This window comes from Cetorhinus maximus, chromosome 8, assembly GCF_964194155.1.
Source record: "Cetorhinus maximus chromosome 8, sCetMax3.hap1.1, whole genome shotgun sequence".
NCBI classification, from domain to species: Eukaryota; Metazoa; Chordata; class Chondrichthyes; order Lamniformes; family Cetorhinidae; genus Cetorhinus; species Cetorhinus maximus.
In genome coordinates, this window is record NC_135886.1 from 146,741,411 (window position 1) to 146,756,957 (window position 15,547).

General features: G+C 47.4%; 1 protein-coding gene and 1 long non-coding RNA gene across 2 annotated transcripts in view; one reads left to right on the forward strand and one right to left on the reverse strand.

Annotated features, from left to right (window-relative positions):
• The window catches only part of LOC144684031 (uncharacterized), a 432,394-nt gene that overhangs the window by 354,609 nt on the left and 62,238 nt on the right, over positions 1 to 15,547 (reverse strand). The gene's annotated exons all lie outside the window — the stretch shown is intronic.
• LOC144684024 (glypican-6-like) overlaps positions 1,488 to 15,547 on the forward strand; it is a 245,264-nt gene continuing 231,204 nt past the window's right edge. Inside the window, exon 1 of the mRNA XM_078547731.1 lies at positions 1,488 to 2,053. Within this exon, the coding sequence (XP_078403857.1) occupies positions 1,864 to 2,053 (190 nt within the window). The 5' untranslated portion in view covers positions 1,488 to 1,863. The remainder of the gene's footprint in view (positions 2,054 to 15,547) is intronic.

The window sequence follows — 15,547 nt, forward strand, 5'->3', positions numbered from 1 at the left end:
GGACTTGAAACATTAACTCTGCTTCTCTCTCCACAGATGCTGCCAGACCTGCTGAGTTTTTCCAGCACTGTTTTTATTTCAGATCTCCAGCATACGCAGTATTTTGCTTTTAATTGTAAAGTGAGATTAGGCTGGATGGTTAGTTGTTGGCCAGCGCGGAGATGATCGGACAAATGGCCTCTTTCCATGCTGCAAATTCCTCATTCTCTCTGTCTCTCCATCTGTCTCTTTTGCTCACTCTCTCTGTCAGTAACATAAAAGCAAAATACTGCCATTGCTGGAGATCTGAAATAAAAATATAAAGTGCTGGAAGAACTTAGCAGGTCTGGCAGCATTTGTGAAGAGAGAAACAGAGTTAACATTTTGAGCCCAATATGAACTCTTCTTTGGAACTGAAGAGAGGTAGAAATGTGATGGGTTTTATGCTGTTGAATACGGGGGAGTGTCAGGTGGTGCAAAGGGAAGGTTAGAGTGCAGAGGAGATTTAGAAGAATGTTGCCAAGGTTTGAAAGTTGAAACGATGAGGAGAGATTGGAAAGGCTGGGGTTGTTTTCATTAGAACAGAGGAGGCTGAGGGGTGACCTAATTAAGGTGTACAAAATTATGAGGGACTTAGATAGGGTAAACAGGAAAGACTTGTTTCCCCGGCTGAGGGGTCATTTACCAGGGGGCATAGATTTAAGGTGATTGGTAAGGTTAGAGGGGACAGGAGGAAAATCTTTTTCACCCAGAGGGTGGCGGGGGTCTGGAATTCACTGCCTAAGTTGGTGGCTGAAATCCTCAACTCAATTAAAAGGTACCTGGATCTGTATCTGAAGTGCTGTAACCTGCAAGGCTACGGACCAGGTGCTGGAAAGTGGGATTAAAAGTAAGTGGCTAGTTTCATTTTTTCTCTTTTTGGCAGCCACAGACATGATGGGCTGAATGGCCTCTTTCTGCACGGAACTTTTCTATGGTTTTATGGAGGACAGAGTTCATGGTTTGAAGTTGTTGAACTCAACGTTGAGTCCAAAAGGTTGTCAAGTACCTAAGGGGAAGATGAGGTTTTGTTCTTCAGGGTTGCGTTGGGCTTCAGTGGAACACTTCAGCAGGCTGAGGACAGATATGTGAGCTTGAAAACTAAAGCAGCAAATTGAAATGGCAAATGGGCGGAAGGTCGGGGTTATGCTGAATGGAGGTGTTCCCCAAAGCGATCACCCAGTCCGTGTTTGGTCTCCCCAGTGTGGAGGAGACCACATTGTGAGCAGCGAGTGCATTAAACCAAACACAGTAAACCGCTGCTTCACCTGGAAAGAGTGTTTTTTTTCTCTCTATTTCCCTCTTTCTGTTCCTCACTTTCCCACATTGTGAATGAGTCGCTTTATCACCAAGTTTCATTCATTAACTTTGTGCCTTGGCTCCGCCCCCAGCGCATCTTTGATCCAATCAAAGCAGCGAGCCCGTGATTGACGCTCCGAGTTGACCAATGGGGCTGCGGTAAAGTTTATGCTGAGAGTCGGGGGCCGCGGTACAAAGTTGGGAAGTCGGAGCGGATTCTCCCCCCCCGCCGCCGCCGGGAATCCACCAGGTGATCCAGCCCATGGAGGCGGGCGGCCGCGGCCTGTGATCACTCGCTGCTCTTTGTGGTGTTTAGCTGGGGGGGGCTGTAGTGATGGACACGGGGTCGGTCAGTGTCCAGCGGCGGTGCTGAGCTCCCGGCTCCAGGCCGCGTGTTCCCGCAGCTTCTTTGTCAGCCGCTCCCAGGCCGGTGCCCCCGTCCCCGGCATTCCCCTTCCCGCCGGGAGGGCAGGAGAGCGGCCCAGACCGCGAACCCCCCCCAGCTCCCTGCACCGAGCGGCCTGCTCCTTACCCCGGGCTCCCGCTATGTACCCGCCGCTCCCGCGGTGCGGCCGCTGTCCGGCCCCGGCCCCGGCCCTGGCCCTGGCTCTGGCCCTTTCCCTGCTCTGCTGCTCCGCTCGTTCCCACATCCACAGCCCGAGCTGCTCCGAACTGCTGAAAGTTTCCAGCCCGCGGGACTCCGGCCACAGCAACATCGCCCCGCTAGAGACCGAGGGTAAGTGACGGCCGCTGCCCGGAGCGGGGGGACCGGGGGGGCCGGGGTCCGGGATCAGCGAGGGGAAGTCGGGACCAGGAGGTGACTGAGGACAAATAATTCCGACCAATTTAACTGAAAAACTTCAACTGGATCAGAGCAAAGATTCCGCGGCCGCGAAAGGACCGAAGAGTGAGCGGCGACTTGGGGGGGATTGAGGTCCTGGTCCGTGAGGGACCTGGGGGAGGGAGGGAGGGTGTCCGGTGAGTGAGGGACCTGGGGGAGGGAGGGAGGGTGTCCGGTGAGTGAGGGACCTGGGGGAGGGAGGGAGGGTGGGTGTCCGGTGAGTGAGGGACCTGGGGGATGGGAAGAGATGTACAGCGTCTGGTCAATGAGGGACCTGGGGGAGGGGAGGGAGAGCATCCGGTGAGTGAGGGACCTGGGGGATGATAAGAGGGAGAGCGTCCGGTGAGTGAGAGTCGAGGGGTAGGGAGAGCGTCTGGTGAGTGAGGGCCTTGAGGGGAGGGTAGGGAGAGTGCCTGGTGAGTGAGGGACTTGGGGAGAGGGAGAGTCTCTGCTAAATGAGGGACCTGGGGGGAGGGAGAATGTCTGGTGAGTGAGGGACTTGGGAGGAGGGGAGAGAGTGTGTCTGGTGAGTGAGGGATTTGGGGGGAGGGGAGGGAGAGTGTTTGGGGAATGAGGGACTTGGGGGAGGGGAGGGAGAGTGTTTGGTGAGTGAGGGACTTGGAGGGAGAGTGTCGGGGAAGGGGGAGGGAGAGTGTCTGGTGGGTGAGGGACTTGGTTGGAGGGAGAGTGTCGGGGAGGGGGGAGCGAGAGTGGTGAGTGAGGGACTTGGGGGGAGGGTAGGGAGAGTATTTGGTGAATGAGGGACTTGGGGGTGGGGGAGGGAGAGTGTCTGGTAAGTAAGGAACTTGGGGGGAGGGAGAGTGTCGGGGGGAGGGGGGAAGCGAGAGTGTCTGGTGAATGAGGGACTTGGGGGGAAAGTAGGGAAAGTGGTGAGTGAGGGACTTGGGTGGAGGGAGAGTGTCTGTTGAGCGAGGGACTTTGGGGGGGGGGGCGGGAAGGGGGAGAGCGAGAGTGTCTGGTGGATGAGGGGCTTGGGGTGGGACGGGCGAGCGTCTGATGGGTGAGGGACCTGGTCGCGAGGGGGGAAGAGTCCAGTGGGTGTGGGACCTGGCAGGGAGGTGGTGGTGAGGGGGTTGGGGTGGTGGGTATATGGCCTATAAGTGGGGCTAAGGGTTTGTTATGGCCAGTGGCGGGCCTGGGGTAGAGGGTTTGGTATGACACTTGAGGGGCTGTGGGGTACAAGGTTGTGGTCAGTGAGAGGGCTGTTTCCAGGAGTGAACTGGCTCCACCTCTTTGGTCAAGAATTTAGTCAGGACCCCCAGACCAATGTTTTCTTCCCCTTTGTTTCCTCCAGGTTAGGTAAGGGAAGAAGGGTGACCTATTGTGCTATTTATCCGTCGGATTGATTCCCTTCCTTAATGTTGCTCTAACAGTTGAATGAAAAGTTAATATCCTGGATTCTATGGCTGACTGATTGCTCCTTCACCGATTGACTGTTTCTAATTGTAGGTTGAAGGAAACATATACCTCTTGGTCTTTGCTAGGACATGTGATGTGGTTGCTTGGGCCACGCCTTGTCTTTAATTGATAAGTTTTGATGCTGAGAATATAATGAAGGAGAGCATGAAAAGCCTTTCTTGCAGTGAGTTCAATGAAACTTTGACTCCAGCTTGGCAACTTCAGCCCCTCCTGGGATGGGAGCTTGCTGGGTGATGGGGTTTACGTGAATGTAATTTTTGTACTTCTGAGTGTGTGATGTATCTCTGTCGTTGCCTATACCAGTAGGTATGTGTCTGTCTGTGTTTGTGTATGGCTGTCACCCCGATGCCAATGTTTTATTGACAGAATGTTCATTCCATTTCAAAATATGGAGAAAACCTTTATGAAAAAACTGTAAATATCTTGTGTCTCTTTAGATTGCTAACCTGTCCCCTTCATTTTATTTCTTCTGATATTGTAAGGAAGACTTGTTTACACAGGCAGCAATTGTCCATGGGTTGTACAGCCACACAGCTATGGAATGCTGCATGTGATTTTTGCCAGTGGTGTGTTCATAGTGCACGGGAATCCCTCTTAAATTCCTGGATTGTTCAGCCAAGTAAAACCAAATTTAATCATTACAGCTTGTGCAGATACACTTGGTGTTCGCAAGCCATTTTTCTTGACAATCCAACCAGGTTTAGTGGTATTAGCTTAGGTTATAACATTCGTTGACAAATCTGCTTGGCAGTTTCAAAAGTGTACAGATGAGTTCAAACATGTTTAATCACTGCATCTTAACATTCGTCATAAAGCATTTAAGCAAGAAATTGTTCATCTGTAGCTGGATGGAGGAAATGCTGGCAAATGTAATTAGGTCTAAACTATTTTCTCTTTTCTGTTTCATCTCTCTTTCTCTTCCCTCCCTTCCCAGGCCTATTGCTTTATTTCTTGTTTGAATGGCCAAATGGGTTGCATTCTCCCCATGAACAAAGGACCTGGCTATTTTGCTCGAGTCCTTCAGGGACCACCATGGTCTTCAACTTCTGCAGTGTAATTCCACAGCACTTTCAACAATAACAAAAATGCATGACTGAATCGGCAAAAAATTTCAGAATGTTGGGAGCATTTAACTGCGTCTCAGCTGCTGTCAGCACAGGCCAGCTCTGCTGCTGTCTGCACCAAGCCCTTTGGGTTACTGGGATAGTGGTTGAGGATTGTTTTTGAATTTAGACGGCTATCTTTTTGTTTGAACGAACGATCTTGGTAACATTTTTCACGTGCACATTTTCTGCACTGTATCATTCTGTTCTGTTTGATTGAGGTAATAGATGGTCCTCTTCACTTGAAGCCAACTTGGGAATGTTGGGGAAATGTTACCAATGGCAGCTAATTTGATCTTCCGATGCAATTTTACAGTGCAGGGTTAGCACAGTTTATAGTGCAAACTGAACCAAGCAACTGAGCCGAGATTGGCAACATGACTTCAGGTGGGAGGTATCTCCCTGCCATGTTTTGGATGGGGACAGTTCCTGGAACTTACTGCCCAGAAGGCTAATTGACCTGTCGCTCGTGTGCCAGTTCTTCATTGGAAATCTCCATTGTAAGCCTGTTTCCCTCCCTTATTTCTGTATTCTTCCTTCTGAAATCATATCCAGTTCCTCTTTTAAATGTTAAGTCTTTGCCTCACTATATAGCCCAGTGTCATAAAACATTTAACGTTTATCTCATAATGCTCTGTGTACAAAAGTTTCTTATTTTACCCCTTCATTCTTTTAATATTAATTCTCAGTCCAAAGTTTTTTTAAATCAATTTCCCAATCAATGCAAACAACCATTCACTGTTTATCTTTCCATACTTATGAAAATTCTCCTTATATCCCCCTTTATCACATGTTAAGATGTTTCAATTGCTCTAGTTTTTGGAGCCTTCCTTTGTAACTTCTTCATTTCGTACAAATGAATCATCACTGTCCCCTGGTCATGGCTCTCCTAACAATGAACTTTTCAATTCTTTGCTTGTTGGCATCATTCTCAAACCTACTGTGGTATATTTTTGACTATTAATTGCCTAACTTCTGCAAATTGCTGGTTGTGCCTTATCCCTGGCATAAACACTGCTATGTGCTGCAGCAGTCAGTGGTTGGACAATAGGTATAGGAACGCAGAAAATAGGAACAGGAGTAGGCCATTTGTCATGTTGAGCCTGCTCTGCTGTTTAAACAGATCATGGTTGATCATCTACCTCTATGCCATTTTTCCCCACTATCCCCATATCCCTTGTTGTCATTTTTTTTGAACATACTCAATGATTGAGCTTCCACAGATCTTTGGAGTAGAGAATTCCAAAGGTTCTGAGTGAAGAAATTCCTCCTCATTTCAGTCTTAAATGGCCTGGTCCTTATTCTGAGATTGTGTTCTCTGGCTCTAGACTCACCAGCTAGGGGAAACATCCTATCCACATTTACTGTCATTTCCTGTAAGAATTTTGTAAGTTTCAATGAGATCACCTCTCATTCTTCGAAACTCCAGAGAATACAGACCTAGTCTCCTCAATCGCTCCTCATAAGACAAGCCTGCCATGCCAGGGATTAGTCTGGTAAACCTCTGTTGCACTCTGGCAAGTACATCCGTCCTTAGATAAGGGGATTGGAACAGTACACAATACCCCAGATGTGGCCTCGCCAAGGTTCTATACAATTGCAGCAAGACATCTTTGCCCCTGCACTCAAATCTCATTGCGATGAAACATAGAAACATAGAAGATGGGAGCAGGAGTAGGTCATTCCGCTCTTCGAGCCTGCTCCGCCATTCAGTACGATCATGGATGATCCTCTATCTTGACGCTGTACTCCCACTCTCTCTATACCCCTTGATGCCTCTAGAGTCCAGTCCTTTCTTAAATATATTCAGTGACTTGGCTTCCACAGCCTCTGGTAGAGAATTCTACAGGTTCACCACCCTCTGAGTGAAGAAGTTTCTCCTCAGTCCCAGACCTAAATGGTCTACGCTGAATTCTTGAGACTGTGACACCTTGTTCTAGACACCCCAGCCAGAGGAAATATCATCCCTGCTTCCAGTCTGTTCAGCCCTGTAAGAATTTTGTAAGTTTCATAGAAACATAGAAATAGGAGCAGGAGTAGGCCATTCAGCCCTTCGAGCCTGCTCCGCCATTCATTATGATCATGGCTAATCATCCAACTCAATAGCCTGCTCCTGCTTTCTCCCCATACCCTTTGATCCCTTTCTCTCCAAGAGCTATATCCATCTCCTCCTTGAAAGCATACAATGTTTTAGTCTCAACTACTTTCTGTGGTAACGAATTCCACAGGCTCACCACTCTCTGGGTGAAGAAATTTCTCCTCATCTCAGTCCTAAATGGTCTACCCCATATCCTCAGACTGTGACCCCTGGTTCTGGACTCCCCCACCATCGGGAACATCCTTCCTGCATCTACCCTGTCTAGTCCTGTTAGAATTTTATAGGCTTCTATGAGTTCCCCCCATATTCTTCTGAACTCCAGCGGATATAATCCTAATTGATTCAATCTCTCCTCATATGTCAGTTCCGCCATCCCAGGAATCAGTTAGGTATACCTTCACTGCACTCCCTCTATAGCAAGTACATCCTTCCTCAGATAAGGAGACCAAAACTGCACACAATATTCCAGGTGTGGTCTCACCAAGGCCCTGTACAATTGCAGCAAGACATTCCTGTTCCTGTACTCGAATCCTCTGGCTATGAAGGCCAACATACCATTTGCCTTCTTTACTGCCTGCTGCACCTGCATGCTTACCTTCAGCGACTGGTGTACAAAGACACCCAGGTCTCGTTGCACATTCCCCTCTCTCAATTTATAGCCATTCAGATAATCTGCCTCCTTGTTTTTGCTACCAAAATGGATAACCTCACATTTATCCACATTATACTGCATCTGCCATGCATTGCCCACTCACTCAGCTTGTCCAAATCACACTGAAGCATCTCTGCATCCTCCTCACAGCTCACCCTCCCACCCAGCTTTGTATCATCTGCAAATTTGGAGATATTACATTTAGTTCTTCAGCTAAATCATTAATATATATTGTGAATAACTGGGATCCCAGCACCGATCCCTGAGGTACCCCACTAGCCTGCCATTCAGAAAAAGACCTGTTTATTCCTACCCTTTGTTTCCTGTCTGCCAACCAGTTTTCTGTCCATCTCAATACACTACCCCCAATCCCATGCGCTTTAATTTTACACGCCAACCTCCTACGTGGGACTTTGTCGAAAGCCTCCTGAAAGTCTAAATAAACCACATCCACTGGCTCCCCCTCATCAACTCTACTGGTTACATCCTCGAAAAATTCCAGTAGATTTGTCAAGCATGATTCCCCTTTCATAAATCCATGCTGACTCTGTCCAATTCTGCCACTGTTTTCCATGTGCTCAGCTGTTAAATCTTTTATAATGGACTCTAGAATTTTCCCCACTACCAACGTCAGGCTGACTGGTCTATAATTCCCTGTTTTCTCTCTGCCTCCCTTTTTAAATAGTGGGGTTACATTAGCTACTCTCCAATCTGTAGGAACCGTTCCAGAGTCTACAGAATCTCGGAAGGTGACCACCAATGCATCCACTATTTCTAGGGCCACTTCCTTAAGTACTCTGGGATGTAGATTATCAGGCCCCGGGGATTTATCGGCCTTCAATCCCATCAATTTCCCCAACACCATTTCCCTACTAATACTGATTTCTTTCAGTTCCTCCCTCTCACTGAACCCTGTGTTCCCCAACATTTCTGGTATGTTATTAGTGTTCTCCTTTGTGAAGACAGAGCCAAAGTATATATTTAGTTGGCCAGCCATTTCTTTGTTCCCCATTATAAATTCCTCTTTTTCTGACTGTAAGGGACCTACATTTGTCTTCACCAATATTTTTCTCTTCACATACCTATAGAAACTTTTACAGTCAGTTTTTATGTTCCCTGCACGCTTACTCTTGGTACTCTGTTTTCCCCTTCTTAACCAATCCCTTGGTCCTCCTTTGCTGAATTCTAAACTGCTCCCAATCCTCAGGTCTGTTGTTTTTTCTGGCCAATTTGTATGCCTCTTCCTTGCATCTAATACTATCTCTAATTTCCCTTGTAAGCCATGGTTTGGCCACCTTTCCTGTTTTACTTTTGCGCCAGACAGGAATAAACAATTGTTGCAGTTCACCCATGCACTCTTTGAATGTTTGCCATTGCCTATTCACCGTCATCCCTTTAAGTAATGTTTCCCAATCCATCATAGCCAACTCGCGCCTCATACCATCGTAGTTTCTTTTATTAAGATTCAGGACCCAAGTCTCAGAATCAACAACGTCACTCTCTATCTTCATGAAGAGTTCTATCATATTATGGTCGCTCATTCCCAAGGGGCCTCGCACAACTAGATTGCCAATTATTCCTTTCTCATTACACAATACCCAGTCTAGGATGGCCTGTTCTCTCGTTGGTTCCTCAATGTGTTGGTCCAGAAAAACATCCCGTATACACTCCAGGAATTTCTCCTCTACGGTATTGTTACTAATTTGATTTGCCCAATCTATATGCATATTAAAGTCACCCATAATTAGAGATGTTCCTTTATTACATGCGTCTCTAATTTCCTGTTTAATGCCATTCCCAACATCACCACTACAGTTTGGGGGTCTCTATACAACTCCCACTAACGTTTTTTGCCCCTTAGTGTTTCTCAGCTCTACCCATACAGATTCCACATCGTTGGAGCTAATATCTTTCCTCACTATTGCGTTAATTTCCTCTTTAACCAGCAATGCCACTCCATCGCCTTTTCCCTTTTGTCTGTCCTTCCTAAATACTGAATACCCCTGGATGTTCAGTTCCCATCCCTGGTCACCCTGCAGCCATGTCTCCGTATTCCCGACTGTATCATACCTGTTTACATTTGTTTGCACGGTTAATTCATCCACTTTATTGCGAATGCTCCTCGCGTTAAGGCACAAAGCCTTAAGGCTTGTCTTTTTAACATTACTGAGGCCCTGTTTGATTCTTGCCCTTGATTTCTCTGGCTATCACTTCTCTTATTCCGCTTTTTGTCTTCTATTCTTGTCTTTGATTCCCCTTCCTCTGACTCCTTGCATACGTTCCCATCCCCCTGCCATTTTAGTTTAAACCCTTCCCAACCACTCTAGCAAATGTTCCCCCTAGGACGTCAGTCCCGGTCCTGCCCAGGTGTAACCCGTCCAGTTTGTACTGGTCCCACCTCCCCCAGAACCGGTCCCAATGCCCCAGGAATCTGAAACCCTCCCCTTCACACCATCTCTTCAGCCATGTATTCATCCGATATATCCTGCTTTTTCTACTCTGACTGGCACGTGGCACTGGTAGTAATCCTGAGATCACTACCTTTGAGGTCCTACTTTTCAACTTACTACCTAACTCCCTATATTCTGCCTTTAGGACCTCATCCCTTTTTTTTAACCTATGTCATTGGAACCAATGTGTACCACGATCACTGGCTGTTCACCCTCCCCCTTCAGAATGTCCTCTAGCCGCTCTGAGACATCTTTGACCCTAGCACCAGGGAGGCAACTTACCATCCTGGAATCTCGTTTGCGACCACAGAAACGCCTATCTATTCCCTTTACAATTGAATCCCCTATAACTATTGCATTCCCACACTCTTACTCCTCCCCTGTGCAGCAGAGCCAACTGTGGTGCAACAAATTTGGCTGTTGCTGCTTTCTCCTGAGAGGCCATTCCCCCCAACGGTATCCAAAGCGGTATATCTGTTTTGCAGGGGAATAGCCACAGGAGATTCCTGCACTGCCTGCCTAGTCCTCTTGCTTTGCCTGGTGGTCACCCATTCCCTTCCTGCCTGCGGACTCTTAGCCTGCAGTGTGACCACCTCGCTATATGTGCTATCCACGAAACTCTCCGCCTCGCGGATGCTCCACAATGTCCCCAGCCGCTGCTCCAGCTCCAAAATCCGAGCTTCCAGGAGCTGCAGCTGGAGACACTTCCCACATACATGCTGGCCCCGGGCACTGGAAATGTGCCCGGCTTCCCACATAGACCAGGAAGAGTACACCACAGCTTTGAGCTATCCTGCCATGACTTACCCCTTTAAATTAAGTTAAACCTTTTAGGAGATACTTAATATCAGTTACTCTCGGGCCCTTCTTCTCTGCTCCTCGTTATTACAGAATATAGCTCCTACAAACGATGAACCACAAAATAAGACCTTAAAAACTATAAGTAATAAAAGCAGTAAATGCATACCCGGCCGTACTCACGGTACTCAAAGTATCGCCTTGATCCCTCCTCACCGAACTCCCTCAGTCACCCCTGCTCACCCAGCTTCTCTTCAACTCCCGGCCCCCTTCGTGCTCATCTGCGGCTCCCGGCCCCCCTCGCGCTCCTCTGCGGCTCCCGGCCCCCCTCGCGCTCCTCTGCGGCTCCCGGCCCCCCTCGCGCTCCTCTGCGGCTCCCGGCCCCCCTCGCGCTCCTCTGCGGCTCCCGGCCCCCCTCGCGCTCCTCTGCGGCTCCCGGCCCCCCTCGCGCTCCTCTGCGGCTCCCGGCCCCCCTCGCGCTCCTCTGCGGCTCCCGGCCCCCCTCGCGCTCCTCTGCGGCTCCCGGCCCCCCTCGCGCTCCTCTGCGGCTCCCGGCCCCCCTCGCGCTCCTCTGCGGCTCCCGGCCCCCCCTCGCGCTCCTCTGCGGCTCCCGGCCCCCCTCGCGCTCCTCTGCGGCTCCCGGCCCCCCTCGCGCTCCTCTGCGGCTCCCGGCCCCCCTCGCGCTCCTCTGCGGCTCCCGGCCCCCCTCGCGCTCCTCTGCGGCTCCCGGCCCCCCTCGCGCTCCTCTGCGGCTCCCGGCCCCCCTCGCGCTCCTCTCATTCTTAAACTCTGGTGAAAACAGGCCTAGTCGGCCCAATCTCTCCTCATATAACAATCCTGCCATTCCAGGAATCAGTCTGGTGAACCTTCGCAGCACTCTTTCTATGGCAAGTATATCCTTTCTGAGGTAAGGAGACCAAAAGTGCACACAATACTCCAGATGTAGTCTCACCAAGGCCCTGTACAGCTGCAGTAAGACATCCTTGCTCCTGTACTCAAGTCCTCTCACAATGAAGGCCAACATACCATTTGCCTTCTTAACTGCTTGCTGCACCTGCATGCTTGCTTTCAGTGACTGGTGTACAAGGAAACCCAGGTCCCTTTGTACATCAACATTTCCCAATCCATCACCATTTAAATAATACTCTACCATTCTGTTTTTCCTATCAATGTGGATAACTTCACACTTATCCACGTTATACTGCATCTGCCATGTATTTGTCCACTCACTCTACTTGTCTAAGCCTCATAACACCCTCCTCATCGCTCACATTCCCACCAAGTTTCATGCCATCAGCAAACTTGGAAATATTACATTTGGTTCCCTCATCCAAATCATTGATATACATTGTGAATAGCTGGAGCCCAAGCACTGATCCCTGTGGTACCCCGCTTGTCAGGGCTTGCCACTCCAAAAAACACCCATTTATTCCTACTATGTTTCCTGTTTGCTAACCAATTCTCAATCCATGCCAATATATTACCCTCAATCTCATGTGCCTTAATTTTACACACTAACCTCTTATGTGGGACTTTATCAAAAGCTTTCTGAAAATCCAAATACACCACATCCATTGGCTCTCCCTTATCTATTTTGCCAGTTACATCCTCATAGAACTCCAGTAGGTTTGTCAAACATGATTTCCCTTTCATTAATCCATGTTGACTTTGTCTAATCCCATTGATATTTTCTAAGTGTCCTGTCATCATACCCTTTATAACAGAGTTTAGCATTTTCCCTACTACTGAGGTTAGGCTAACTGGTCTGTAATTTGCTGCTTTCTCCCTCCCTCCTTTTTTAAATAGTGGGGTTATGTTTTTCACCTGGCAATCTGCCAGGACTGTTCCAAAATTTTGAAGATTCTGGAAGATGCCAACCAATGCATTCACTATTTCCATGCCCATCTCCTTTAATATCCTGGGATGTAGATTATTGGGTCCTGGGGATTTATCAGCTTTCAGCACCATTAATTTCTCCAGCATTATTCTTTTAGTAATAGTAATTTCCTTCAATTCCTCCTTCTCACTGGACCCTGGGTTCCCTAGTATTTCTGGGGAGTTATTTGTGCCTTCCCCCGTGAAGACAGAACTGATGTTGTTTAATTGCTCTGCCGTTTCCTTGTTCTCTATTATAAATTCTCCCGTTTCAGACTGTAAGGGACCTACTTTTATCTTCATTAATCCTTTTCTTTTTACATTCTTATAGAAGCTTTTACAGTCTGCTTCTATGCTCCTTGCAAGTTTACTCTCATACTCTATTTTTCCCCTCTTAATCAATCTCTTGGTCCTCCTCTGCTGAATTCTAAACTGCTCCCAATCCTCAGGCTTGCTACTTTTTCTAGGAACTTTATATGATTCCTCTTTGGATCTAATGCTATCCTTAATTTTTTTTGTTAGCCATGGTTGGGCCGCTTTTCCTGTTGTTTTTGTGCCAGAAAGGAATGTATAACTGTTGCAATGCATACATTTATTCCTTAAATATTAGCCATTGTCTATCCACTGTCATGCCTTTTAATGAAGTTTCCCAATCTATCTTAGCCACCTCACACCTCAAACCTTCGTAGTTTCTTTTGTTAAGATTTAGGACCCTAGTTTCAGATTGGACTACTTCACTTTCCAATCTAAGGAAGAATTCCGTTATGGTCACGGTTCCCTAAAGGACCCCACACAACAAGATTATTAATTAACTCCTTCTCATTGCATAATACCAAATCTAGGATAGCCTGTTCATAGAAACATAGAAAATAGAAGCAGGAATAGGTCATTTGGCCCTTCGAGCCTGCTCCGCCATTCAATATGATCATGGCTGATCCTCTATTTCAACGCCGTACTCCTGCGCTCTCCCCATACCCTTGATGCCTTTAGAGCCCAGAAATCGGTATCTATTTCTTTCCTAAATATATTTAGTGACTTGGCCTTCACAGCCTTCTGTGGTAGAGAATTCCATAGGTTCACCACCCTCTGAGTGAAGAAGTTTCTCCTCATCACAAGATATATCGCCATCCTGACTTGGAAATATATTGCTGTTCCTTCACTGTCGCTGGGTTAAAATCCTGGAACAAGGATGCCTTACCGCGGCTGTACAGGGCTTTGGTGAGGCCACCCCTGGAGCTGCGTTTGCAGTTTTGGTCTTGTTATCTAAGAAAGAATATACTTTGCCATAGAGGAGTGCAGCGAAGGTTCACCAGACTGATTCCTAGGATGGCAATTCCTAGGAAATCCCTCCCTAACAGCACTGTGGGTGTACCTACACCACATGGACTGCCGAGGTTCAAGAAGGCAGCTCACCACCACCTTCTCAAGAGCACCTGGGGATGGGCAATAAATGCTGGACTAGCTAGTGAAGCCCACATCCCGTGAATGAATAAAAAAAAAAAGACCATCCCGTATCCTGAGACTGTGACCCCTTGTTCTAGACCCCCCAGCCAGAGGAAATATCATCCCTGTATCCAGTCTGTCCAGTCCTGTCAGAATTTTATACGTTCCAATGAGACCTCCTCTCATTTTTCTAAACACCAGTGAATAAAGGCCTAGTTGGCCCAATCTCTCCTTATAGGGCAACACTGCCATCCTAGGAATTAGTCTGGTGAACCTTCGCTGCACTCCCTCTATGGCAAACTATATTGTTTCTTAGATAAAGAGACCAAAACTGCACACGCTGCTCCAGGTGTGGTCTCACCAAAGCCCTGTACAGCTGCAGTAAGACATCCTTGTTCCCTAGTCGGTTCCTTGTCATACTGGCCTAAGAAACCCTCTCAAGTACACCGTATACCACTTGCCTTCCTAATTGCTTGCTGCAACTGTGTGCTATCTTTCCTTGACATAAGGACTCCCAGGTCCCTTTGGGTATCAACATTTTCCAACCTCTCACCATTCAAGAAATACTCTGTATTTCTGTTTTTCCTACCAAAGTGAATAACTTCATGTTTTTCCACATTATATTCTATCTGCCATGTTCTTATTCACTTAGCCCGTCCAATCCCTTTGAAACCTCCTTGCATTTTCCTCATCTCACATTCCCACCTAGTTTTGTCATCAGCAAATTTGGAAATATTACATTTGGTTGCCACATCCAAATCATTTCTGTAGATGTGAACAGCTGCAACCCAAGGATTGACCCTTGTGGTACCCCCCATGAGTAAAAGCCTGCCATCCTGAGAATGACCCATTTTTTCCTACTGTTTTCTGTCTGTGAACCAATTCTCAACCCAATCCCATGTGCTCTAATTTTGTTTCCTAACCTCCTTATCGATAGTCTTCAAAAAAATCCAAATACACCACACCCAGTCGTTCTCCTTTATCTGTGATACAAGTAGCATTCTCAAAAAAATTCTATCAGGTTTGTCAAACATCATTTCCCTTTCATAAATCCATGTTGACTCTGCCCAGTCATATCATTATTTTCTAATTGTTGAGTTATCACATCCTTTATAATAGATTCTAACATTTTCCCTATTATTGATGCCAAACTAACATGTCTGTAGTTCTTCGGCCTCTCTCTCCTTCCCTTCTAAGTAGTGAGGTTACACTAGGTACTTCCCAGATAGGAGTTTTGTGAGTGAAGGAGTTTGGTGAACAGGGGAAGGAGGTGCTCCTTTTTTTTTTACCTTTTTCACCCTTCAGTATTTGGTTCTTACATTGGTGCAACAGAAGAAGCTGATTGGTGAGTAACTGTAAGTTATTCTACTTACCTTAAAATTGCAAACTATTTTATTATATGGCAGGGCATCTCGGCCAAGTGGAATGTGCCCCCTGGAGGATGTGGCAAGTCGTGGATGCACCGTGTGTTCTAGACAAACACATTTGCATGAGGTGTCATCAACTGCAAAAGCTTGAACTCTGGGTTTC